The sequence below is a fragment of the Sus scrofa genome, chromosome 3 (assembly GCF_000003025.6).
Source record: "Sus scrofa isolate TJ Tabasco breed Duroc chromosome 3, Sscrofa11.1, whole genome shotgun sequence".
NCBI classification, from domain to species: domain Eukaryota; kingdom Metazoa; phylum Chordata; class Mammalia; order Artiodactyla; family Suidae; genus Sus; species Sus scrofa.
The window spans coordinates 30,729,840-30,756,898 of record NC_010445.4 but is presented as its reverse complement, the minus strand read 5'-3'; the positions used below and the strand labels follow the sequence as shown (position 1 = coordinate 30,756,898).

The following is a 27,059-nucleotide window of genomic DNA, read 5'->3' as shown; positions in this document are numbered from 1 at the left end:
CACTCAGTGGGTTAAGGATCTGGCGTTGCTGTGAGCTGTGGTCTAGGTTCCAGACGTGGCTCAGATCCCGCATTGCTGTGGCTGTGCTGTAGGCCAGCAGCTGCAGCTCCAATTCGACCCCTAGCTTGGGACCTTCTGTATGCTGTGGTGCCATCCTAAAATGAGACTTAAACTGATCCTTTAGCTTCCTCTTAATTGTAATAGAGGTTGTTATAAATTGTGCCTAATGCCTCTTAGAGGAGAAAATAGCCGCCTCCCTTCTTTTGGGTAAATTGAACTGACCAGTTTTGATCTGGTTTTTTTTTTTTGTTCAGATCCAACCGGGCGCTCATCAATGTCTGGATCCCATCAGTGTTTCTCCGGGGCAAAGCCGCCAACGCGTTCCACGTGTATCAGGTAGTTACCAGCGGTTTCCAGTTGGATGTCACCCCTGGGATGGAATCCAGGCTTGTTTGTTACTTGCTGGTGCTTTTGCCTCTCGGCTGTGGAGCTCTGGACTTAGAAGGCCATGGCCTCCAAAGGGCAGCCTCCACCTGCTCACCCTCCCCGGGGAAACGGTTCTCTTGTCAGACAGGAGGAGGCAGGGCGGTAGGTCCCTGTGCAGCTCAGGCTTCCCGGCGTGGCCCTGACCACTCAACTCAGGCCAGTTGAGCAGAAGTGGGAGTTGTTGGCTTGCACAGCAGCTGAAAAGTTGAGGCATGGGTCTGGCCTCAGGCCCGGCTGGCCCCATGGTCAGAATCCGCTGTCATTCTCTCCTTGGCCGTTCTTTTCAGGCTGGTGCTTTCTGTGGGTTGACCAGGCAGCTCAGCAGCACCAGACTCTCAGCCTACCTGGGTATCTCTGGAGGGTCTGTCTCGGATCACGAGCCCATCCCTAAACCTCACGGGTGGGCGATGGCCTCGCCTGATGGGCGATGGCCTCGCGTGGTGGGCGATGGACTCGCGTGATGGGTGATGCACTCAGGTGATGAGCGATGGACTTGTGTGATAGGCCATGGATTTGTGTGATGGGCCAGGTCTCCACAGACAAAAGCCAGGCTTCTCTTTTCCAAAGAAGGAGCGACCGATGCTTGACAGGTGAAAACTGCAGATGTGCCCTCTGCCTCCTTGGGGTAGAGCTGCCCCCCACCCCCCCATCGTCTGTGGGAGGATTGAGGATCTGGGGCCATGGGATCTTTGCTTTGAAGGTGATTGTGCCCCAGCAATTGGAACCCTAGTTTTCCAACTTTTCTCTGGTTTTCTGATGCCTCTTCCAGCCCTGCCTACTTATGCTTTCTCTCTCTTTTCTCTTTCTCTTTCTCTTGCCCGCTCTCCAGCCCTCCGTGTTCCCTTGTCCCGGACTGTTCTGCCGTGACTCTTAGCCGCTTCTGGTCCTGCTCTCTCTCAGCGTGTATCACCACATTTTCATTAGGTTTTGTTCCTATTTCCTATGAGCTTTGTGAACAGCCTTGGGCTTTGTTGCCATTTTTCTTTGTGGAGAACTGACCCCTGAAGAATTGGTCTCAGCTATTAAGATACCTTCCCCAGGGACTGGGGTGGTGCAAAAAGGACACGGAACATGACAGTAGAAGCCCTGGTTTCAATTTTGTGACCTTATGTAAATCTCGGCTTCCTCGTCTGTGAAACGGAAATGATAACAAGGCTTAGAAACAAGGGTTAGAAATAGGTGGCGTCCAGGAGGCACTTGGGCCTCGTCCCTCATCTTCCAAAATGATTGCCGAGTTTGGCCTTTAGTGGTGGGACAGACGGTGGTTGTGTGTCTATAGGAACGAGCATGAGCATGATACGTGCTTCTTGCCTGCAATCTTAGGGACAAATGAGCTAGAGTTTGGCAAAGAAGCTTGTACAAACATTTTTGTTTTCTTGTTCAGCTCGGCAACAGTAGCACTTTGGTAAGTGTTACAGAATCTCTGTTTGTGATGCTCTCAGCTCTGGCTTGAAAAGAGAATTCAATATGACATATTTTCGAATATTCTCTTGTCTTTTTATACCAAAAAAAAAAAAAAAAAAAAAAAAGCTCTTACTTGAGTGCCCTTCAGTTCTGCTTTGCGGTCATCAGAAGGCTGGGAGGTGATGGCTGGAGGATGAAAATAGTGAAGTGGACAGCTTTATTTTCGAGCCGAATTAAAACGCGAGATCACTTGAGAGGTTTCCTTGACCTTTCATTTTTGACTCCCGCCCGCCCCTCACCCCAGGAAGCAGCTGGGCAGGTTTTAGCTATGAAAAGTCAGTTATGGACTGAGACAGACACAGCAAATGTGCCGTTGCCTGGGAGATGGTTTCCACGGTGGTCATGGTGGCATCCGAGCCACACTCTCCCCATCCTTGACCGTTTCCAGAGCTTTCCTGGGAGCCACAGGCCGGGCAGCCCCCACCTCACCCAGAGCGACTTCATCCCACACAGGGGGGCTCTGCTGTCTCTCCTGACCCTGGCGTGCATGAAGAAGCACCTCTGTTTTTCTCCTTTTAGCTGGCAGTGCTTCTGGTTGGTACTTCAGAGCAAAATCTGAGCCTGTGCTTGGAAGCATCTCAGAAAGTCTTTATTACAATGTGGTTTTTTTTTTTGGTCTTTGTTTAAATGATGGGAGAGAGGGCCACTCGTTTAAATACTGGCACCATGGGACATTATTTTTCTTAGTTAACAATTGCATTTTATATAATTCCACAAAACATTTGAGATAATTTCTAGAGAAACTCAGAAAAGAATAATAAAATGGAAGTAAGAGATAAAATATTAGAGTCATAGAAAATGTAAACTAAGAGCGTTTCCATTAAGGGAAGAGTGGAAATCATATATATATATATATATATATATAATCCTACATGGTTTTCTTATTGGTTGGTAAATTTCCTTTGAGCTTCCTGACAGCCGATGTGAAAATGGAAATGTGGCAGTTTTAGATAGTTCCATTGCTAATGAGAAGAAAATATGTCAGTTCCCTAAAGGAACTCTAAAATTTCCATGCAGAGCTTTGGATGAAGCAATAATATCGGATATGGTAGACAATGCCCATTTCATCCCTATGGCAAATCACCGTTAATTTCCCTATGCGCTCCCGCCAGGGAAGCCAAGGGCGTAACCTCAAAACAAACCCTAAGTTCATTGGAAGAGCCAAGACAAGAGGGTCAGCACGTGTAGTTTTCTCAGTAGATCTGTGCCTTCCAATACGATAGCCGCGAGCCACGTGGGGCCATTTCAGTTTAACTTAAATAAAATGGAAAGACTTGTTACACCCCAGTTCCTCAGGCCCTCTAGCGACCTGTTAGGTGCCTTGTACCCACATGGGGCTGGTGGCTGGCACAGTGGATGACACAGGTGTGGACTGTTTGCATCATCACGGGAGCTTCTGTTGGGTGGCGATGATCTCGAACAGTCCGTCCCGGAGTGGCGGACAGCAGGACGATCCCTGGGGCTTGGTGGGCTTGGGGGACAGAGGCTGGACAGTCAGAAACACGTTCCTCAGGGAGAGAGGCTCACCCCCCTTTCAGCTCTCTGCTCGCTGGCGGAGCACGTCTTGGGGCGGCCACTGTGCCGCTAATGCCGCTCATCTTTCTTCTGAGCAAAGGCAGAGGCGGGCCCAGGCGGAGCGCCTTGGCCAGCACAGACTTCCGCTCAGTCAACTCTCTTGTTTTGTTTCACTGTATCTGTTTTTTCGTCTGTCTTCTCCTTACGGCGCAGGCTTCTGTTTTTCCATTTACCACAGTGATGGCCGGTGTCCTGGTAACATCAATTTTACAGAAAGTGAATCGGCTTGAAGAAAAATGGTAGGTAAACGACAGTGAAAACAGCAGGCCGTTCAGGACGGTGCTCATGTGAATGAATAATACCGGGGAGACGCCACCGCCCCCTGGCCTGTGTGTGTGACGTGAGAACCTCATTCGCTCCTCACCCCAGGCCGGTGAGGGAACAAACGCTGATCAGCCCCGTTTTATAGATGAGAAAACAAAGGCACAGAGAAGCAGCTCATTCAGTAACATGATTTTTAGTATAAAAAGCATCTTCTGACGGGGTACCAGTTTGCACAGATCCTGTGAATGAGGTGGAGTCCAGCTCTTTAAAAATCCAAGAGCACACAGGCCAGTTGTCTTCATAGTGAAGGGAAGGGCCCGGCCTGACCAAGCCCTTACCTGTGTGGACGGCCACCTGCACCCCTGAGACCCTGGGCCCAGGGCCCCCCTGCCACCAGCCAGGGGATTCTGTGCGCCTGCTCCGGGCCCACCGCAGTGTACTGCAAAGCCCGGGAGGACGGTTAAAGCAGGGCCTGTCGCCGCAACGGCTCTGGCCACAGAAAGGTTTCGGGGAAGCTCCCTCAAAACTTCGTTTGAGCAGTGTCAGGGTCCCCAGAGCCTGCCCGGAGTCTTGGAAGGTTAGGTCCTTCTGACCGTAGGGGAGCTAAGCCGGGTCTCCTGCTGCCCATACAGGTCTAGACGACACTTTGCATGGAAGCTTCTGGACAGAAGTGCTGTCCCTTGACAGCATTGAATGCAAGTTATTACAAAAGATTTATCTGTGGTTTCCACACTCTGCTCCCATGTCTCAGGGTGGGGGCTGAGGTGTTTTCTGGCAGAAAAGTAAGAAATGCGGGGAGTTCCCATTGTGGCTCAGCAGATTAAGAACCCATCTAGTATCCATGAGGATGCGGGTTGGATCCCTGGCCTCGCTCCATGGGTTAAGGATCCGGCATTGCTGTGAGCTGTGGCATAGGTCACAGATGCAGCTCAGATCCCAAGTTGCTGTGCCTGTGGCGTAGGCCTCTGCTGCAGCTCTGACTGGACCCCTAGCCCAGGAACATACATAAGCCGCAGGATTGGCCATAAAATAGAGGAAAAAACAAAAGTAAGAAATGCAGCATTTGACCAGTTTTCAGAACAAAGGTAAAATGGATGTCTAGAACCTTTCCCAATTTTTCTTCCACAAGTATTTCTTACTTCTGGCGCCAACGAATGCTTGGCTGCCTGCAGACACTAGCCAGAGACAAAATGATGAAATAGCAACAAGCAGCATGGAAGAAAAGCAAAGCAAAGCCCTATTTACTAATGGTCTTGCTTAGCTTCTCTCTCGTTCTCTCCCTGTTAACACAGGTTGTGCATGAGGCTTGACTTTCTGTCCCCTGCACATAACACAGTTACGTTTGTTGTTCATCAATTACTTCCTAGTTTATACCTTGGCAAAGGTTTGGTCTTATTCCCCAAACACGGTGGATCGAGGTCCACCGTCTTAATAGCCTACCATAGTGTTTATAAGGGCATGTTATAGCAATCCACTAATTTTTTTTTCCTTAAGCAAACATTACAGCCACTAAATTGGAGTGAAATAACACAGCAGTACACGTAGCCGCTGAATCCTTAGGTCTTTCTTTTTGAAAATCGCCGTTCGTTTACGTACAGCTGGAATCAGTCCTCTACATGGGATTAACCTCAGCCTCTGAACGTAGGCACTAGAAAAGACCAGCTGCACTGCGGTGTTCCATTTGCAAAGCGCAGCTGATTGCGTCTCCTTTGTAAAGAAGGTTGCTTTGTTTCAGCAAAGCTTTCTCCTTCCAGGATGAGTCCCCTTTCCTCGGGGCCACAGGGGGCTGTCCTGACTTAGAGGAAAGGTGGTCCCCAGGAAGACTCATCCCACCTCTGAGACCCCTCACCCCCCGGCCCCCCCAAAGGAAACCGTGTGCTCTGGGCAGGTGCTTTCAGGGTTCAGTCTAGCAGGGTGTGTTTATATATGCGGTGCAGGGAAAATCCATTATTTTTCGTGTTAATAATAGATCACAGGGGCTGGTGGGCTGCATGGAGCTGCAGGTGGTTGGGAGGGCGGTGATGTTTTTGCGCTTTCAGGCTTCCCGTCTCTCAGCCCTTTTCATCTTGGTCCTGAGACAGCTCGCCCCTCGGGCCCTCTAGTTGGCTTTATCCTACGGCTCTGCCTTTATGCTTGCCTCGTGTGCAGCTAAGCAGAGAGGGAGGAATTCATTAAGCAGAAAAGGATGAGATGGTTGAGCCAAGCACAGAAATGGGAATAGCAGCTGCAGGCTTGTGGGCTGATGAGAAGCCTCCGCCCTCGCAAGTACCCCTGCAGGTGCCAGGGCCCCGGCCCAGGTCTGAGGCCGGAGGGAATCTCTTGTTCCCGTCAGTCCTCCCCCCCGCCCCCGGTGGGGACCAGGCAGCTGTGGCTTCCTGGCCTTCTGAGTTTCCTTCCAGCCAGGTTGCCTCATGTGCTGCACGATAAGCAACATTGTGGGAACCTCTGCCTTTGTTCTTGCTCCCTCCTTCCCCGAGAACTTTCCAGCCCTCCAAGTCAAGCACCTGTGCCCCTCTGAGGATTTCGGCGTATTAACCTCCAGCTGTTCTTGGGCTGCCCAGCGCTTCTGGGAAAGCCTGATACAGGCAAAAGCAAAAAAAGTCCGTTTTCCTCCCCTTGGACGTACGTGTCAGTATTATTCCCAACGACGGCTTTTATCTTCTCAAACAGGAGGGACTTTTTTCCCCCTTTCGAGTACGATTCCTTTATATATTCCAACGCTGTGTGCTGAGGATGGACTAGGTGCCAGGCATGTGCTCAAGGCTGCTGGGCCCCTGGCAAGCAAGGCTTGACGTTGCACTTGCCCTCCCGACCTCCAGTCCCGAGGGGCCAGGTGCTCTCGAGGAATCGCAGCAGCCTCGTGAGATAAGGGCTGCAGAGAGAGGTGGGGGTAGGAGGGACGGAAGGCCACTCGCCGTGTTAAGTGACACTGGAGGACGATGGGTAAGGAGGTTAGCACAGTGCCTGGCACACAGCTACTGTGCAGATGCTACCTTTGGTGGCCTAAGAACTGCCTGACCTGTGATAAGCAGTTACCTCTGGAAGTGAACATAGAAGAATTTCTCCCTGCTGAGTGGAATGTCTCCCACAGGCCTTTAGTTAGCTTCCGCTTGATCAAAGGCTCGGCAGCGGCTGCCTCAGGGGCTGCAAGGAACGAGACCCTCTGTCCTCAAAGTGTCTGGGTCTGGCGAGGAGGTGGGAGCCGTATTCAAGCAGCTGAAATGCAGAGGCCGTGTCCAGCGGCCCCACGCAGCTCAGCAGAGAGGTGAGCTCTGCTGGAGGCAGAGTCTGGGGCTCAGAGACGAAACCGAGTATCATAGTTCGTTTTCCCCATGCGGCTCCCTGAGGCCTGAAAGCACTGATGCCCAAGCCCTAGTCGAATGGAGTTTTGCCAGCCCTGAGCTGCCCTGTTGGTGCCAGGTTTCGTCTTGTTTTGAATTGAAGTATGACTGTTACTGAGTAGTGGATTGCACCAGTGATATTGTCCACACGTCTCCAGGGCGCCTGCACGTGACCCCAGGGCATCGCCACCCTGTTGGCCTTCCCCAGGGAGATTTTCCAAGATGGTACCCTAGTTTGATGCCACCTCTTTGGAGTCACGGGCATGGCTGGCATGTAAGTCTGGATTAACTAAACACACGTATGTGCTCAGTGTGTGTTGCTGGAATACATTTGGGGTGGCCTCAACGGGGTACCATCCCCAGTTCTGCGTTACCCCTGGCCGTCTTCACATTGCGTGGCCACTGGTATTTGGTTACGGCTGACACTTATCAAGGAGCCCTTCTCTTTCAGATGCACTCGGTACAGTGTCTTCTCTCTGCTTGTTAAGGCCGTCTCTGACTGTGAATGGGCCACAGTTCTCATATTGGATCCTTCACCCACTGAGGGAAGCCATGGATCGAATCTACCACCTCATGGATACTAGTCAGATTCGCTTCTGCTGCACCACAACAGGAACTCCCAAAACAACTCCAGTTTTATCGAGAGCTGCTCAGGGCATTTATCGGGTGATTTGGAGGGTTAGTCGTGGCGCTGTTAACTTTCTCGTCGTGCAGCTCTGCAGCTTTCATTTTTTCTCTGTTCTGCAGTCACCATCATCACTTACTGGGTACAGGCTTCCCCCTCTCTCCGAAAGCAGGGTGTTCCTTTGAAACCTTCCATAAGCCAGGATGGCATCAAGCACAGGAGCAATTACCTTTCTTTGTAAAAGCGAAAGTCCACGTCAGATTTCGCTCGGTTAGCTAAGACAGGGGCTGCTGTAGGTCTTCTGTGAACGCAAAGTGGCATGAAGCGAACTTTGGAAAAGCGAGGGAGCGTGGTGTCCGGCTTCCGCTGGGAAGGGAGGGTGGGGCTGCTTGTACATCTGAGATGGAAGCAGCCCAGCCCTGGTGGAGAAGGCGGATGTTAGTAGTTAGATGAGTGCAGAACGTTTCAAACGGGGATCTGCAAAGGCGAGGAAGGCTGTGGCCACGCCACTCCCGCTGACGGGGCGGTGGGGCTGTCTCCTGATTACGGCTTGGGGGTGTCCACCCAAACGGTGACAGACGTCCTCCGCAGAAAGTCCGGGGCAGGGGCGGGGGTAAGGAAGGGCTGGTGTCCAGGGGCCCTGGGAGTGGAGGGCAGAGGGCGGTGATCTCTGCAGGGACACCTGAGGCCGAGAAGGGGGCGTCAGGTGGAGAGGGAGGCCAGACGTGAGGGCTCGGAGCGGCTCTGTAGACGGGGCGGGGGCCTTCCAGGGAAGGGAGGAAGGAGGGCCCAGCCCAGCCAAGGTCAGGCGACAGATCCAGGGTTTCAGGTGTCCCCTGAATGTTTAGCCTCCTGGTCTCAGGCAGGCATGTGGCCCAGGGGGTCTGGAGCCCAGGCTTCCAGGCCTGCCGGCCTGCGCGTTTTTCCAGACCACTCCCTACCCCACCGCCTGGTCTCCTCTGGTCTAAAAAGATGATCTCTGGGGGAGTTCCCATGGTGGCTCCATGGAAGCGAACCCAAATAGTATCCATGAGGATGCAGGTTCCATCCCTGGCCCCGCTCAGTGGGTTAAGGATCCCTTGTTGCTGTGCTTGTGTCCTAGGCTCTTCTCCCTCCTCCCTCTCTCTCTCTCTCTCTCTCCCCCTCCCTCCCTCCCTCCCTCTCCCTCTCCCTCCCCCACTCCCCCGCTTCCAAGCCTCCCTGCTTCTCTGCTTCTCTTCTCTCTCTTTGCCTGTTCTTAGCCCTTGACTTAGGAAATTCCTAACTCCCTGGATCCGCCATTCTTCCTTGTACCCGGGGAAGAAAAGGTCTGCCCACCACAGGTGGGTGTTTGCAGCCTTCTGTCATCGTCATCGGATGGATGGGCTCTTGGTCCCCATTGTCTCCATGTGGCTGCAGACTTTGTCCTCTGGGCTGTGGGAGGAGCGCAGGTGGCAAGCAGGATCAAGTGAGGAGGGCTCTGGACAATCCCGGAAGCCCGAATCACCCACATGTGGGACAGCCCCAAGCTGCCTGCCTACGGCAGTTGTTTGGAACTAGAGGATCCCTGCATGTTGGGAAAGTGTTTTCTGGCAGGAGCTCCCTGGTGGTCTAGTGGTTAGGATTTGGTGCTTTCACTGCTGTAGCCTGGCTTCAACCCTTGTCTGGGACCTGAGATCCCGTATCAAGCCGCGGCGTGCTGCAGAATAACAAGATTGTTTTCTGGCACAATCACTTAGTCACGCCTGATAATATTCATCTGCAGCTTTTTAATACCAATGATTGTTCTGTTACAGAGTTCAAATGTGCAGAATTAATTGGTTGGTGATATTTTTATTCTTAGAAAATTTACTGCTTTTCATCAATATCTGTAAAACCATATGCCAGTGTCCCCTACGTTAACCTGGTCAGGAAAGAACATCTCTCCATTCACAAGTCACGCACACAGCATCCATTCACTGCGGAGCATCCTGCAACTCACAGCCCTGCTGGGACAGTGATCCTACCCAGAGCATCCACAGTGTCACCCCAAGAAGCCCCTGTGCTTTAGTTTTCAGAGTTTCCATTTTCTGGTCCCTGCGCTTGTTCCCGCGTGGGCAGCCTTAGGTGGGGAGCTGTGTCTTGGCACGAGGGCTGGCGATGGAGGGTGAGGCTGAGCTGTCCCGGATACCCGGATGACAGGGCTTCTCCTCGGCCCCACGCAGCCTGATCCCGCGGTGTGCTCCCCGTTCACATCCAAGCCAGGGCTCCTCAAGTTGGGGCAACATGGGCAACTAGCTTCCCACTCGATTGTTGAGGACACGGACTCCCCATCTTCACGTGTGCTCTCTTCCTTGGAGGAGAAGGAAACCCCGCTCCATCCAGAATGAGAAACAGAGGCTGTTCGTGGAGTGTTGCCTGGAAAAGGCCAAGGGTGTACAGAGCTTGAACTTGAGGGGCTCAGGGGCATGGGCACCCCATCTCCAGTCTTTGCAGAGGGTTGTTTTGCTCTATTCATGGCCAGATGACGGGATGTCTATGGGCACCAGGCTTGTATCCCCTCGGCTCAGCTGCCCCACTGGAAAGGCCTCTGCTTCTCCCTGTACTGACAGGGGTCCTGGATCTGAGCCTTGCTGCCTCTCAGTGGAGGGGCCATGCCCCTGGTCCATAGTCTCTGTGTCCGCAAGGGCGCCAGGCTCACATTCCTTCTCTTGAGCCTGCGCCAGTGGGAGCACAATGCTTCCCTAAAGGACAGTGACACTGCTCCTGCCAGTGGAAGAGGAAGGGGCCGAAGGAGAGCACGTGCCCCACGTCTGCAGGCTGCTCATAGCCTAGGGTTGGTCAGGAGCCAGTTGTGTCTCTACACCAGGGTTTCTCAGTGGCAGCAGAGTGGACAGTTGGGGCCAGATAATTCTTCGTTGTGTGAGGTAGGGTGTTGAGCTGCAGCATCCCAGGCCTCTGCCTGGTGCCACCTCTCCCCTCTTCGCAGTCATGACAACCCAAGATGTCTCCAAACATTGCCAGTGCTCCTTGGGACATAGGACTTTCCCCACGTGGATCCACTGGATGCTGTTGCAGTTTTATTGGACATTTATTGGCCATCTTGGACATAAATGGGATGGTATGATACACGCATCCTCCCCAGTCAATAGACCTCTTGTCTCCTCACTCTTTTTAAGCTTCTGCAGAGTGTTTCCTAGTATGAAGGAGCCATTATTTGTGTAACTATTCTGAAGATGGACACAGAAGGCTCAGCCTCCGTTCCTGTTTGCTCAACCAGACAGGTGCGGGCCACCTGGGTGTCTGTGGACCGGAAGACAGGTGTGCCAGGGTCTTTTTTTTTTTTTTTTTGCTTTTTAAGGCCACATCTGAAGCAAATGGAAGTTCTAATGTTAGGGGTCACCACCAGCCTACACCAGAGCCACAGCAACACAGGATCCGAACCCAATCTGTGACCTGCACCACAGCTCATGGCAATACCGGATCTTTAACCCACTGAGCGAGGCCAGGGATCAAACCCATGTCCTCATGGATACTAGCTGGGTTCATTAACCACTGAGCCACGACGGGAACTTGATACACACACATCTGCACTCGTAGGCACAGCGGCAGCCCCCAGGCTTAGAACCGGCTTCCTCTCCAGCAGGGGGCCCGGAACCCAGGTTAGCCCATCCTTCATTCCAGCTCATCAGATGTTTGGGCCCAAGCGTCTGCCCGTCTCCTCTTCACTGTGGGGTTAAGTCGTGGCTAGAAGCTGGGACCACCACCTGGAGCTTCCGGGCTGAGCTGAGCTGCAGTTTCCTCACCTGAAGACGCCGCTCCACCTGACACTCAGCCGAGGTGGAGGGAGGCAGACCTAGAAACAGTTTGTCAGCCACCAGGCAGCTTTTCAAACGCCAGCTCTCATGGTTTATGCTTATGTGATGGATGTTTCCTGAGGCCAGCAGCACAGGAATAATGACTTAAACAAAAAAAGTTAACCCTGAGTATTAGTGAGCAGATGCCTCCCCGAGCTTGGTGAGTCCTCAAATGATCTTTAGAACCTGAATCGTGTTGGCACGAGGGGAGATCTTGCGTCGCCTTAGTAAGTGCTCATCTGAACCGGATGCACTTGTACCATTCAAGCTGTTGTGGTTTGGGCTTTTTTCCCTCCCTGGACTGAGCTTTGAGAAGCCTCTGTCTCCTAATGAAGTCAGTTGGGGGAGGGCGGCTGCCACTTTAAGTCTAGGATCTTTTTTCCTACCCCTTCCAGATCCAGAAAAGCACTGTGAGTCCAACCTTTAAAGGTTATCTCCTTGTGCCGCCGGCAGGCGCTCCCCGAGAGACTGCGACTTGCAGCTCCGTGCCAGACTTCCCCACGGAGGGAACGTCTGCCAGACTGCTCGGGCTGTCTCAAGCTGGAGGCAGCAGCTCAAGTTGGCGGCCACGTGGAGGTTGCTTTTTTTCAGGGGCCGACAGAGAGGAGGATGCGGACTAGGGTCTCAGGGAGTCCCAAGGGACAGGGTGGTGGCCGTCACACAGGGTGGCAGAGGTGGAGAAGTCTCCCCCCTGGGGTGATGGACGTCTGGTCTGTCCAGACAACAAGAGGCTGCCTGGCAGCAGGGAGCCAGGAAGACGTAAACGTTAGGATAGTTCAGTTACTAGAAGATGCGGAAAGGAAACCACACTGCATTTTGCAGCACGTGATTTAGAGGAAGCATCGCGCTGGACTTTGGAGTCATGTTACCAAGCCTGCCCTGATCCTGCCCATTTTTATGAAAAAAGGACATGGGAAGGAGATACACAAAGCTGCCAGTAATAGCAGGCACTTATTCTTATGGAGTCTTTCATATGCATGATTCTGATTCCTTGCCACCACCCCAAGGGCAAGTATTTTCCTCTCTGTTTACAGATGAATAAGCTCAGGTCAGAGAGTGTAGTAACCCGCCCAAGATAACACACCTGGTGAGCAGCAGGAATGAGCTACAAACCTAGGTCTAGATGACCTTCCAGCGGTGTGTTCTTTAAGAGGAAAACACGACCTCTGTCTTTGCTGAGTTTCCCTAAGAAAGACAGACGGGCAATAAAAAGGGGGAGGAGGAGATGGTGGATGACGATGATGGGGGCTGAGGATGGTGACGGTGATGATGATGGGATGAAAATGACGACGAGTGATGGTGAAAGGAGGATGGTGATAGTTGGTGAAGGGGATTGAGGAGCGTGAGGAGGAGGATGGTTGATGAGGACGAGGTGAAGGTCCGTGAGGAGGAGGGTGTGACCCGTGATGCTGGCGATGCTCGGTGAGGATGAAGATGACGAGGAAGAGGGCTGGAGACGGGAACTGAGGGGTGTGGCGAGGGTCGATGACGGCAGCAGCTGTGTTTCCCAAGCACTTCCCACCTACCAGCCCTTGTGCTCAGGTGCTCTCCATGTTTTATCTCCTTAAACTCACACATCCCTCCAATGGGAACGTTGTCATTACAGCTATAGGAATAGGAAGAGGCCTCTGTTTCCTTTACATGCCCCATCATCTCAAGAAAGATCCAGGACTCTCTTCTTCGGTCAAGGGCATGGCCGACCCTGGGGCATGGAAAGTCCTATTTAGTCCCCGTACGTGCCCTGGGACCCTCGCATGCGCTCTCTCCCTGACTAGGTCTTCGCCCAGACTTGCTGGGAGCACGTGTGAGTAGCTTCTTTTCACCACCCCCTTAGGGCACCAGTCCTGGCTTTGAGTGCCCATCGTTTTGATCCTCTACCTCTTTTCAGGAAAAATAAAGTTGCGGCTGCCCTGGTTTCTGCCAGTTGTTTTTGCTTTTTTGTTAGTTAGTTTGTTTTTTTTTTTTTGTTTTAACACCTTGGGCTTGAGATCAGGATGCAAAGCCTACCTCTATATTTACCAGCCGTGTCTCTCAACTGTAAAACGTGGCTGCGAGCCACCTCCTGTGGCGAGTTGGTGTGAGAACTAGGTGAGGATGTCTAAGAAGAGTGCCAAGCACAGTACCCGGCCCTTGGTAGGTGCTTAATAGCCCCAGTCCCCTCTGCGCTCCCGTCTTGCTGTCCCAGGGCAGTGCTCATCTTTCACTTATTTATGCGTTTGCGTATTTGTTGTCTGTCTCTCATACTTTCTCCACGAGCGCTCTTATTTTCCTGCTCTGTCCTCCTGCCTAGACAAGTGCCTGCTGATAAATATTTATTAAATGAATGAACAGGCCAGCATAGACATACAGGCAATGGGAAACAGGAATGTGCATGACGAGTCAAGGCATGTGGGCAGAAGATGAAGCTGTTGAGCTGGACAAGGACCTTGTGTCCAGGCCAGTCGCTATTTTTGTCACAGAACACAGGCTGCACAGAGTGCACTTAGAGACTTCTGAGTTGGTGCGGAGGGAAGCAGGGCCACGCGGTTTCCCCTGTGCCTGTGTCTCAGAGCACGGCAGGTGGGGTCGGAAAGACTCTGTTTTAAGAGGATGATGCCTTCTCTACAAATTCCAGGAGCCAATTTCTATTCCTGCGTGGCCTGCAGGGACTTGAGCTTGTCAGCATTCTTCACAGGGAAAGGAAGAGCCCTTTCAGAGTGGACCGTGAGGTCCCTCTAGGGTGTGGCCGCTGCCTCAGGCATGAGTCCCCAGCCGGGAGGCCCCCTTGTCACTCTCTGCTCCCCATGGCAGGCAGGAGGTTGGTGGGTGTTATTTGCTTGCTGCCCCCCCCCCCCCCACTGGTGCCTCTTTTACAAAGAAAGTTGAGATGGCGGTTGAACTGTGAATAGTTTTCTCTCTTGACCGTCTGGTAACATGACGATGATAATGTTCCGTCTTAGGGCCCTTCCCCAGGCAACTAGAATCTTGGTCAGCAGCCTTTTTGGGGAGCCAGAGGCTTGGGGTACCTGCACGTTTTTACTAATAACTTCTAAGTGTCTTTATTGGCAGTAAAGAAGCAGGAATCCTTTAAGAGCCTAGGGGCTTAGTGTCAGGTAATATGCAAGGAAAAAGGGAGCTCAGAGAGGCAGGAACTGGGAAGTTGTTTAACATGACTGTTGAAACAGACCTTGTACTGGGAGGCAGGGTCCTATTTTGGGTGCTCTGGGAACCCCATGTTCCTTCCTGTCTGCTAGCCGCCCCCACCCCCACCCCCTCCCTCCCTCCCTCCCTCCCTCCCTCCCTTCCTTCCTTCTTCTCCTGTTATGGATCAGGCACTGTGTTAAGGATTGGATTACGGGAGTTCCTGTTAGGGCGCAGCCGAAAGGAATCTGACTGGTTTCCATCCCCGGCCTCGCTCAGTGGGTTAAGGATCCGGCGTTGCACCTGCAGCTCTGATTCAACCCCTGGCTTGGAAGCTTCCACATGCTGCAAGTGCGGCCCTAAAGAAAAGGTGGGGGGGGATTGGACTACCATGATGAGAAAGTAGTCATCGTAAAGTTAGAGTCTAATGAGGGGAAACATATTGATCAATTAACTAAGTAAGTGCAAAACCACACTGAGACGTGTCCAACCACAGAAGATGGATAAATAATCGGAGGCATATTCACCCATGAGAGCACTGGACAGCAAGGAGAAGACCTACAGCTACAGCCAACAATATGGATGAATCTCACCATGTCGAATGAAAAGCTAGATTAAAAAAAATACACACCAGGTGATTGCGCTTCTCTAAATACAAAAACAGGCGAACCCAGGCCATGCGGTTGGAGGTGCCCGTTGCCGTTGACAGCAGAAGCAGGGTGACCATCTTGCCATCACCAGGTTCCCTCTGATGGCTCCGTCAGCCGTGAGGAAGCTGGAAATACCAACACACTTGGCTCCACCTTGGAGGTCAAGGCCAACCAGCACCAGGTCAAGCAGGCTGAGAAGAAGCTCTGTGACCTGAACATGGCCCAGGTCGCTTCCCTGATCAGGCCTGAAGGAGAGAAGAAACTGGCTTCTGGTTCAACTGGTTTCTGTCTCTGGTGCTTTGGTGTTGGCAGCAAATTCAGGATCATCTAAACTTGAGTCTAACCACTTTATTCTAAATATAAGTTTTTTCACCATAAACACCCCCACTCCCCACCCCCAACCAGGCCTTCTGAGTGCCTGATGGTGAGGTGTGGGTGATGTGGGTTGGCCTAGGTGAGCAGGCCTCAGGTTACAGTGGAGGGAGCAGGAGAGAGGAAAAAGCTGCTCCACCAGCATGTGTCGAGAAACCAGGATCAAAGCCCGGGCATGGCTGACCCCAGGGAGATTAAGCAGAGTGAAACTGTTGATAATCATTAGCTCAACAAGTGTCATAAGGTCCCCCTCAAGGACTCCATCTTCTAGATCACCACCTGTACATTGATTATTTAGTCAAGGAGGCAGCGGATCATTTTGGCTCTGCAGCAACAGGGCCCGTGGTGAAGGAGAAGGACCAGGAGCCTTGGTTGCACAGGAAACCCCGATGCAGTTTCAGTTCAGTGAAGTCCACTCTGTTTTATCAACCGGAGCAGTTTAGAAAGAGAATGGAAGAGGATATATACAGTGAAGAGAGAAAGAAAGAGAGACGGAAGGACAGGCCCTGAGCCCCGCTGTGTCCAGGGAGGCCTGGTCAGTTCTCACTCGGAGAGCACGTGTCTGCAGGGCGCACGAGCCACACGGGTGTTGGGATCTGCTTCTCCGTTGGTCACTCTTCATTTCTAAGTTCTCTTCGTGTTATGAGCATCTTGCTGCTTGAAGCTACCTGGTTTTTGTTCTGCTTTCTTCTACCCTTGGATGCCACTGACAAGAGTAACCATCTATGTCTCGGCCATAAAAGTTGGTGGGTTTCGTGCAGGGCCCATGTGGACCCCTCTGACCCAGATTGGGCACGTGCATGGAGCCACTGCCCTAGCCAACCTGCCAAGAGCAGCAGAGCCAGGCTTGGGCACTGGACAGCAGTCTTTTAAAGTGGTTTTATTTAGCTTTTTAGTTTTATTTTTATAAAGTTTTAACACTTTGGTCTTATCAGTCAGCTGAGGCTATATTATGCTGTTGTAACAAACATTCCTCAAATCTGGGTCATCGGCAGGGCAACATTAAGGTTACTGCATGTCAATTCCCCTTTCGTTGCTCCAGCTGTGATTATGGACCACATAGTCCGCCTGCCAGGATCCAAAACAAAGCAGCAGCCCTGAGCTGAGGCATTCTGCTCTCGTGTCAAGCCAGATGGTAATGGGCCAGGAATAATGAGCCTCTTACAGGGAGCATTGCAGGGGAGCCCTGCGGAGAGGGGAACTGGAGTGTCTGGTGGAGTAGTAATATGATATTAAAAAAGAAAAAAATGGGAGTTCCCATCGTGGCTCAGTGGTTAATGAACCCAACTAGGATCCATGAGGATGCAGGTTTGGTCCCTGGCCTTGCTAAGTGGGTTAAGGATCCAGAGTTTCTCTGAGCTATGGTGTGGGTTGCAGATGTGGCTTGGATTCCATGTTTGCTGTGGCTGTGGTATAGGCCAGCAGCTACAGCTCCGAGTTGACCCCTAGCCTGGAAACTTCCATATGCCACAGGTACGGACCTAAAAAGCAAAACAAAAAAAACAAAAAAACAAAAAAAACAAAACATAGTATGAGAGACCTCAAAAAGTAATGCTTACTCATGGAAAAACCAGCCAAGATAGATAAGTATTATATAGCCCTTAAAAATGATGATGTGTCCTGCAGTACTGTTTACAACAGCCAAAGCAGTAAAGCAGCCTAAATGTCCATGACAGAGGAATGGATAAAGACGATACACAGTGGAATACTACTCAGTCATAAAAAGAATGAAATCATGCCATTTGTAGCAACATGGATGAACCTAAAGATGATCATTCTAAGTGAAGTGAGTCAGACAGAGAAAGACAAATACCCCATGCTATCACTAATATGTGGAGTCTAAAGTAGGACACACATGGGCTTATCTATGAAACAGAAGCAGACTCACAGACATAGAGAACAGACTAGTGGTTGCCGAGAGAGGAGGAGTGGAAAAGGGATGGATCGGGAGTTTGGGATTAGTGGATGCAAACTAATTTGTGTGCAGTGGATAAACAACAAGGTCCTACTATGTAGCACAGGGAACTGTGTTCAATATCCTGTAATAAACCGCACTGAAAAAAATTTAATGCAAGAAAACTTAAAAAGAAACTATTAGAAATATGCAAAAAACAAAAAGGTGATATAGCTCTTATATGTCAGCTTGGGAGGTTATTTCTTAGATATGACATAACAGGGGAAAAGAGGTAACTAAACAGAATAATTTTTTAGTCCCATTTAAAGGATGACCTAAACATTTTTAAATGTGTATGTTAGCCTAAGGAAAATAAAATGCAAAGTTCTACCAGCTGAGCCAACCTGGATGTCCACAGAGCCCAGGTGAGACAGGACTCAGTTCACTACATCTCAGTGCCAGCCAGTTGTCACCATGCAGAAACTTGGGCTCTGTGTCACCCATCTTCCAGGCTTTTTTTTTTTTTTTAATAGAAATTTGGATTTAAACATTAAAAACTCTTATTTTAAGATGTGGGCATGTAGTTCAGATTTCGACCCTTCGTGGATTGCCAGGTTTGTAGTCTCTGCTGTCACCCCAGAATGATTTTCTCTGGCCAGTGCGATTTTGGATGTTTTCTTCCTTTTTCTTTTTTCTACCTTGACCTCAACGTTGCAGATTTCTTTGTGACAAAATCATGGGGAAAGCAAACAAGGACATCCATCATGACAGGAAAAGCGTGTTTTAGCTGCAGGAATTGCTCTCTGTTCACTAGACCACTGATGCTTAATCCAGAAAGTGGTGACCCTGAAGAACAGGCCATATTTGGAGCTGTTTGATGGTTTTTTTTTTTTTTTTTTTTTTTTTTTTAAAAGTGGCTCAGTGGTTAACGAATCCGACTAGGAACCATGAGGTTGCGGGTTCAATCCCTGGCCTTGCTCAGTGGGTTAAGGATCCGGTGTTGCCGTGAGCTGTGGTGCAGGTTGCAGTCGTGGCTCAGATCCTGCGTTGCTGTGGCTGTGGTGTAGGCCGGTGGCTACAGCTCTGATTTGACCCCTAGCCTGGGAACCTCCATATATCAAGGGAGTGGCCCAAGAAATGGCAAAAAGACAAAAAAAAAGTGCCGTAGACCCCCAGACTGTGATCAGGAAAGGCCAGAACCCCAGGGGCGGTCCCAGGGAAGAGAGCCCAGGGGTCCTCCTCAGTGTCTTGTCGACCACGAGCATCAGGGTTCCCTTGTGCTGAAAATGATGTGGAGATTGAAGAAGCCAGCTCTCTTGGAGGCAGAAAGGAGACCCATTCTGAGGGCAAGCTCCCAGGCTGTTTGCTTAAAGAAAATCAGATGAGTTCCCTGGTAGCACATCGGGTTAAGGACCTGGCTCAGGTCACTGCTGTGTCGGTTTGATTCCTGGCCCAGGAACTTCCACGTGCTGTTGGTTCAGCCAAAGAGAAAAAAGGATAGCAACCTCGATGAAACGCGTGGACCCCAGCTTTATTCACCAAGTGCGCCTTTTGCCTTTGAGGGATGCAGGAGATTCCACAGAGGGGAAAGGAAATGTGTTGGGTGTGACTGTGAATGCAGGAGAAGGCCCTGCATTCAGGATGTGCTGTTGAATATTCAGGAGTTTTCTTTTCCCCCCATTTCTTTTTACCCCCAACTGTAATTCCCTGCCTCATCACCCATCATGCAAATGTGATTCTTACCCATTTTCTGATGTTACTCGTTCGCTAAACAAGCAATCAAAACAGGGTTTTGAGCTGTATTGGAGCTGCAAATAAGTTTAGTATAAAATGCAATTATTCGCCTCCCAAAATCAACAGAGACAATTTGGACATTTCAAAGGCTTGAATTACCCTTAATCAGAACTCAGAATGGCGTCCATTCTAAGGATTAAAATAAGCTCGGACTCAGCTCTCGTTCATAATAGCCAGTTGCTTTAAGGAAAAGAAAAAAAAAAAAAACAGCTTCAAAAAATGCTAAAAGTAGTACATGTTCATTATAGAAAATTTGGAAAATAAAGGAAAGTTAGAACGAAGGAAAACAAATGGCTCAGTCCCACTGCATAGATACAGTTGCAGTTAATACCGCCTTCTAGCCTTTTCTCTGTGCATTTTTTTCCTCTAGGTGGAATCATCCCATGAATGTACTTGTATCTTGCTTTTAATTTAATTTTTCCCATGTCACTCTGCACTTCGTCAAAACCATCTTTCATAGCTGCATGGTAGTCTACCCTAGGGATTTAATGTCTTTGACCATTCCAATAAAGAATAAACTGCATCATGTTAAAAATTTGGGGAGTTTGGGAGTTCTCGTTGTGGCTCAGTGGGTTAAGAACCCCACTAGGATCCATGAGGATGCCGGTTCAATCCCTGGCCTCCCTCGGTGGGTTAAGGATCCGGGGTTGCCACAAGCTGTGGAGTAGGTCGCAGATGCAGGTCAGATCCCAAGTTGCTGTGGCTGTGGTGTAGACCAGCAGCTATAGATAGCTCCAATTCAACCCCTAGCCTGGGAACCTCCATGTGACACAGGTGTGGCCCTAAAAAGCAAATAAGTAAATACATAAATGAAATGAGATCACACGTACAGCCCTTCAGATGGCGTCTGGGCTGCATATAGTTCGTACTTGGCATGTGGCCGTTACTCTCTGACTCCTGCCATCCTCGTTGTCAGCGCCGTAAGGAGTGCTATAGAAGCTGCTACGGGGGAATGAGGAGAGACCCTCACTCTCTTTGCCAGTGGGGGTGGGCGGTCATGGAAGGTTCCAGGAGGAAGGGATGCCTGAAGCAGTCTCTAATGCTGTACTGGGACGAGCTGGGCAAGGCAGAGAGGCAGAGGGTCCTGCTGGCTCCTGGGCCCAGAGAGGAGAGCAGCCTGGGAGCTGGGGAGGTGGTGGGGAGAAGGGGTTGTCGGGGGAGTGACCAGGCCCCCCAGGCAGTGCCACATCCATGCAGACCCAGACAGCATCACCCCAGCCACTGAGCCGAGGGGCGCTGGGAGGAGGAGGGAGCCTGCAATCCTTCTCTCTCTTTCCTCCTCGGGGCCGGGCCTTCCTTTAGTTCTCACATTTCTCTTATGGATCCTCAGCGTGAACAACGCTGCTCTCCGGCTCCATGTGGAATGAAGAAGCCAGCTTTGGCGGAGCGCATCAGAAAGCGAAATACTCCTTCCCTCTGGAGGGGAAAAAAATTCTGACCTTTGGCAAAAAGTTTCAGAAAACGAGCCCATCTGTGTTACGTAAAATCTTCTCTCATTTTTCTCCGATTCGATCAACATCAAGAAATGACAAAGTAAACATTTTCTGCTTCAAAATGTTAAGAATTCAGGGAGGATGCTCTGGTGGCCCCTGTGTTCTGAACTGTCACCTGAGCCCTTCGCTGGCACCGGGAGATGAGGTAAGGCTTGCAGTGCAGGCTGGATGGCTCATGGGCTTCTTTCTGGAAGTTCGCTCATTCACTCTTTCAGCCAACCAAGGAACCCACCAACAAATATTTACTGGACACCTTCTGTGCCAGCCTTTTTTCTGTGCCCTGGGGTTGTACTAAAGAGCTAAAACAGATGTGATCCCTGTTCCCACAGGGTGTACATTCTAGTGCAGAGGCGCCATGGGCGGATAAGCACGTACTGTGGTTTTATTCTGCACTTACTTAGTGCTGGGAAGCAAATAAGACGGATGCTGTGGTGCTGGCGACTGGGGCGTGTTCAGCCAGAGCTGCCTTGATGGGTCACCCAGGAAGGCCTTTCCTCGTCATTGGCGTGGGTTCGAGTCCCGAGCTTCTTGGCAACCCCGGCTGCGTGAATCCATCCTCCCCATTCACTGATCCAACACATGGGTGCTGGTACTTAAGAGCGCTTCCTAGGTCTTTATGTTCTAAGCCAGGACCCTTGTCCCCAGGGAACCTTAGGGTCTGGTGGAGGAAGCAGATGCATTTGGGGGGTAAACGCCATCAATGTCGTGCCCTGTGCGGTCCAGGGTGTGGGCACTTCGCTCAGGCCCGGGTAGGCAAGAGTTCAGCAAAGACCCCTTCTGGAGAAGAGATGCTTGGGCTGCTGGGAGGGTGATGAGGCGAAGGTCACCCTGACCTTGGGATGGCATCCACAGTGGAGGGTAGGGCCCAAATAGGAGCCATGAGACAGCACGTGTGTCCAGCAGCATGGCAGTGCTCACAGCTGCAGCTCACGAGGTATAACCCAGAGTCAGACCCTCCATCTGACCCATCAAGTCCAAGTACAGGGCAGTCTGGGTCTGGATCCTTCACAGGCCGATGGCAGGAGCTTGGTTAGTTTAAATGTTTTTTTAAAAAAAGGTGGATGAGAGCCGTTAGCTCACACAGTCAGAAGAACACCATGGAAACTCACAGAAGCCAGGGTGACAGCAGGAGTGCCATCCTTGAGGCCAGGAAGCTGGTCCCTTTGCCGTGTATCTCCTCCTGCTGCTTGTATGGTCTGCATTCTTCCAGGGGACCAAGGCCGGTGGGCAGAGAGCTCTCTGCAGTGCTGTGACTGTGTGTTACTTGTAGGGAAGGCTCCTTGGGTGACCTTGAGCAACCCAGGAACACGGGGCACAGGATAGTGGGATTGGCTGGGCCTGGGGCCGCTTCTCAGGGGCAGGTGTGGGTCAAGGTGGGTCTTTGGCAGGGCCTCCAGCACGGGTGGGGCTGAGGTGGTTCCCAGAGGAGGGACCACCATGCAGCCGTGCTGCTCTGAGAAGCGGGTTTGTCCACTCCTCTAGGGCTGTGGCAGGGCTCTGCTTCCCCGGCCCCCCACCCGCCTGGGTAATCACAGTCATCGCAGCGTGCTTAGCCACTGTCCTGGCAGCTTTGGTCGGTTACAAGACACATGAGAGGGAGGGGAGTGTTGAGGGGAAGGAGTCATCTGCGTAGCCAGCCCCCTTCCTCGGCTTTAATGTCCACTAATTGGAGTGCTCTCTTTAGTCGGTCTTCTAACTGGAAAATAATGAGATTTGTAGAGATCAAAGGCCCCGCTCAGCTTTCTGGTGTTTGCATGAAAGCACTACCAGATCCCAGAACATATGTTACAGAAGCAGAGATTCACCAACTCCCGTCCACCACCCTCTTTGAACCCCTCATTCCAGCCAGAGTTGTCTGCATTTCTGATGTTCGTTTCCTGCGCTTGCCTTGCATGCCGGAGGGTGTGTCCTCTGCCCCCTATTTTGAGACCCTCAAGGTCTAAATCCTTTTTAACACCTCCCGGACTCCCTCCCTGGTCCGGGGTAATGGGTGAGTTTCCCAGGTGCCTTTGGTTTCATGGCCCTCGAGATGCTGGGGCAGCAAGGGTGTGGGTTCTGGGGTCAGACACCACCCCCCTGGCCTTGGGCAGCTTGTCTAGGCTCCCCAGGCCTCTGTTTCCTTGTCTATAAAGTGGGGCTGGTACCAGGAACACCTTCGGAGGCTGACATGAGCATTAAGCAGAGCTTCTGCAGCATAGTCAGCGCTCAGTAACTGTGTTCATTTCTCTATTTACCCGACGTAGGGAGTGACTGGTCAGGGAGCCCCAAGGTCAGAGATCTGGCCCCGAGGCGGGGGGCAGGTGTTTGGTGGCTGGAAAGGGGGGCTGCTGTTGCCCTTTGTTCATCCCTCCCCTGTGCCGATTCTCAGAGTGACAGCAGTGTACCCGGAATTGCCCCCAGCCCCCCGGGGCCTGTGGTGACCCTCGGAGTGCTCCGGGTCGTCTTGGGCTCCGCCCCGTGACAGTGCTGCCTGCATCTGCATACTTGGACCTGCCGCCCTGGACCCCCAGAGGCCATGATGCCATTTGCTCCTGAGCGAACCTTCAAGTTCACCTGTAAGGAGGGGCCAGAGCAGCATGCTCTCCAGGGGACACTTCCATTGTGCCAGGGCCATGCCTTCCAGCTGCCACTTTGTGATTCTCTGTCAGGGAATAGAGTCAGCTCCTTGTGGTTCCAGGAGAAGGGAGCCCTCCCTGGGGGCTCCTGCTGTCAATTATGTTGGGTATAAAAAGGAGCGGAGCAGGGGCAAGTCTTTGGGGGTCAGGGAGGCTGGGCTTGGCTGGGCTGCACCTGAGGAGCCTGACCTCAAGCCAGTCAGCCCTCCTTCTGGCCCAGGGGAGGGTCGAGGACCCTAGAGCTGTACGTGGACGATGCGAGGTTCCGCAAAGAGCATGTGGCTTCTCTGCCTTGAGACCAGCTTGAGTGACAACTGCGGTGACTCCCTGGCCTTGGCCCATGTAGAGAATGAAGGGCCTTTGCAAGGAGCTCGTTGCCCCTTGCATTTGTCTCTTAAAATCCTGAGCTGTCCTCTCTCCAGCTTGGAAAACAGTGGCATTTATTACATTGAAGAGAGGCAGGGAGGTGGCTGGGGATTGACTTGCTCATCTAAAGCCGGACCCACCCTTCTCTGTGCCTGTCTTGGGAACTGCGCCCCTGCGGGGGCTCTGACAACCTGCCAGAGAGATGTTGAGTGAGGCTTTGCTTCCTTCCATTTGTATGCATTCCTGTGGGCATCTGCCACACGGGCACAGTTGAGCAAACCCTAATTTCAATCCATATTCCCCCTTTGTTAAAATGATTGTCCCCAGTAGCTGCATCCAGGAGTGCATCCAGGAGTGGAGTGGATCCACGAGTGGGTCCCCAGCACAGATTTATTTTACTTTGCTCCCTGGAGGCTCGGCCGGGGCAGTGGAGGGTGCATCCCCTGGTTCTGCCAGGAGCCGGTGCCACATGGGGAGGACATGCTTAGTCAAGGGCCTCCTGCTGGTCTCTGGGCCTCAGATCTGCCTTGTTCCTAGGGCAGTTGCTAGGATGGGACAAGAGGGGGGACCCAGGCCTCGATCAGGACCACACCGGACCCCAGAGCTTTATATCGAGATGTATCATCTGTGACATTGCTTTCCCGGAGGAGAAAGCCGTTTTCCAGGGATGCCCTATAGCACTGGGTGCTCTGCTCGGGCCCCACAGTGGCACAGGCACAGGGCAGCGACAGGAGGCAGCGGGAGAAGGGCTCACAGACAGGTCTGTGTGGAGAGAGGGAAGGAGCCAAGGCAGCTGGAACATGGCACCGTTTTTAGCCCAAGGAGACGTGACAGCTTGGCGTCAGCATGAGGTGAGGCGTGACACCTCCAGGTAAGGTGTGTGCTGCTGGTGGAGTGGGAGCGGCCCCTGGCTGCTTGCCTCCTGCCAGATGCCCGTCCAGGAAGCCGCCTGCGTGGCTGAGACAGGTGTTCGCGCCCCGACTGCTCAGACGCCAGCGGGGCTCCAGATGCGGGGTGGCTGGGCGGCTTCTCTGAGCCCCAGTTGTACCCAGAAGGGCGATGCTGGCCTCCAGGGCCCCGGCCTATGGTGACGTGGCCATCACCCCAGGGTGCTTTGTGCCAGGGCCGCGACCTTGGCTGTGCCCTTTAACATCTGGAGCCGTATTTCCCTCGTCGGCGAACTTGAGAGTTCCAGTTAGGCCTGGGCGATTTCTCTGGGCGAAAGGAGGGCATCAGGCCTGCGATTCTGAAAGACTGTGCGTTCCAGCCGAGGGTGAGATGCAGGCACACAGCACGACCCCAAAGGCCAGTTTGTTGTAAAATGGGACTGCAGTCTTCTGCTGCTTCACCACAGCCACAGCCAGTATGACGGATGGCCTTCTCCTTTCCTCTCGTCCTGTGCCTGCTTGCCGGCCACCTGCCTGCTCGCTCGCTTTCTCTCCCCTCCCTCCCTCCCTTCCTTCCTTCTTTCTCTTTTCCTCTTCTGTTCTTCCTTTCCTACTCTCTCTTCATTTATTCGCTCCCTCATTCATTCATTCATTCTCTCTAATCTCTGCACACTAGCGGGGCCGAACTGAGCTCAGTGGCAGGGATGGAGCCGCGGGGACCCAGCCCTGCTGCTCTGTGTCCCCGTCTCGCAGGGGAAAGCATTACGTGTTCAGGCCGCTGCAGTGCTGTGGATCGGGTGCGGAGAGAGGGGTCCTGGGGTGGTGGATGCGCAGAGAGGCCGTCTTGGAGGGCACGTGTCACCTGAGCCAAGTCTTGGATCACACGTCCGAAAGAGATGGGCACAGATAGTGAGACAAAGGGTGGGGCTCGCAGCTAGGGTGCCCCCTCTTCCTACACTTAACCCCTAGAAACAAGCCATCTGCTCTCTCTCTCTCTCTGCGGGTTTCTCTAGGTTTGCCTTTTCGTGACATTTCATGTAAATGGAGTCATTCAGACTTTACAACATGTGGCTTTTTGTGTCTGGCTTCTCTTTCTCTTAGTGTAACACGCTCAAGGTTCAACCGTCTCGTGACGCGTATCTGTGCTTCATTCATTTTTACGGCCGAGTAATAGCCCCTCGGACGGATGGACCACATGCTGTGTGTCGCTTCATCCATTGAAGACATTTGGGTTGTTTCTCCTTTGGGGCTGCTAGGAATTGAGTAGAGGTTTTGTGGGGGCGTTTGCTTTCAGTTCTCCGGGGGTGGGGGGTACGCCTGAGAGTGGACGTGCTGGGTCCTGCCTCATTCTCCCCGTCGAGGTCATCTGGAGCCATGAAGCAGCATCTCATTGTGGTTTTACTTGTCTTTCCCCCAGTGGCTAATGATGCCGCACCTCTTCTCATGTACTTGTTGGCTTTTTTTGTGTATCTTCTTTGAGGAAGGTCTGTTCACATCCTCAGCCTGTTTTTACATCGGGTTGTTATTTTATCCTTCAGTTCTGAGAGTTCTTTCTATTTTCTGGGCACAAGACCCTTATCAGATACATGATTTGCAAATATCTTCTCCCACCCTGAGTTCGTCGTTTCCTTTTGGTGACGGTGTCCTTCAGTGTGAGAGCGTTTTTAATTTTGAAGACGTGTGGTTTATCTGTTTCTTTGGTTTCTCATGCTTTTGGTGTGATGTCTGAGAATCTTTTCCCTAACCCAAGGACACAAAGATTTAAGACCCTTCCTCTGAGAGTGTTATCGTTTTAGCTTTTCACTTAGGCCTTGGTCCATTTTGACATAATTTTTGTACATGGTGTAAAGATGGGATCAGACTCCATTGTTTTGCCCATGGAGCCACTTGTCCTGGCATCATGTGTTTTAAAAGACACTTCTTTCCCTCCGCATTGAATGGTCTTGGCACTCTTATCAAGAGTCAACGTGACGGAGTTCCCGTCGTGGTACAGCAGAAACAAATCCACCTAGTATCCATGAGCTTTCGGGCTCGATCCCTGGCCTCACTCAGTGGGTTAAGGATCCAGTGTTGCTGTGAGCTGTGGTGTAGGTCACAGACTTGGCTTGAATCCTGCATTGCTGTGGTTGTGGTATGCACTGGGAGAGCTGTAGCTCTGATTCAACCCCTAGCCTGGGAACTTACATATGTCACATGTATGGCCCTAAAAAGCAAAAAAAAAAAAAAAAAAAAATCAGCATGTCGTACACAAATGGATTTATTTTCAGCCTCTCCATTCTATTCTGTAGATGTCTATGC

General features: G+C 51.7%; 1 protein-coding gene across 6 annotated transcripts in view; it reads left to right on the top strand.

The window, feature by feature from the left end:
* Positions 1 to 27,059, top strand: part of SNX29 (sorting nexin 29) — a 548,686-nt gene that overhangs the window by 376,494 nt on the left and 145,133 nt on the right. For all 6 annotated transcript variants that reach the window (XM_021088060.1, XM_021088058.1, XM_021088059.1 and 3 more), the window contains one exon: positions 315 to 396. In XM_021088060.1, the coding sequence (XP_020943719.1) occupies positions 315 to 396 (82 nt within the window). The remainder of the gene's footprint in view (positions 1 to 314; positions 397 to 27,059) is intronic.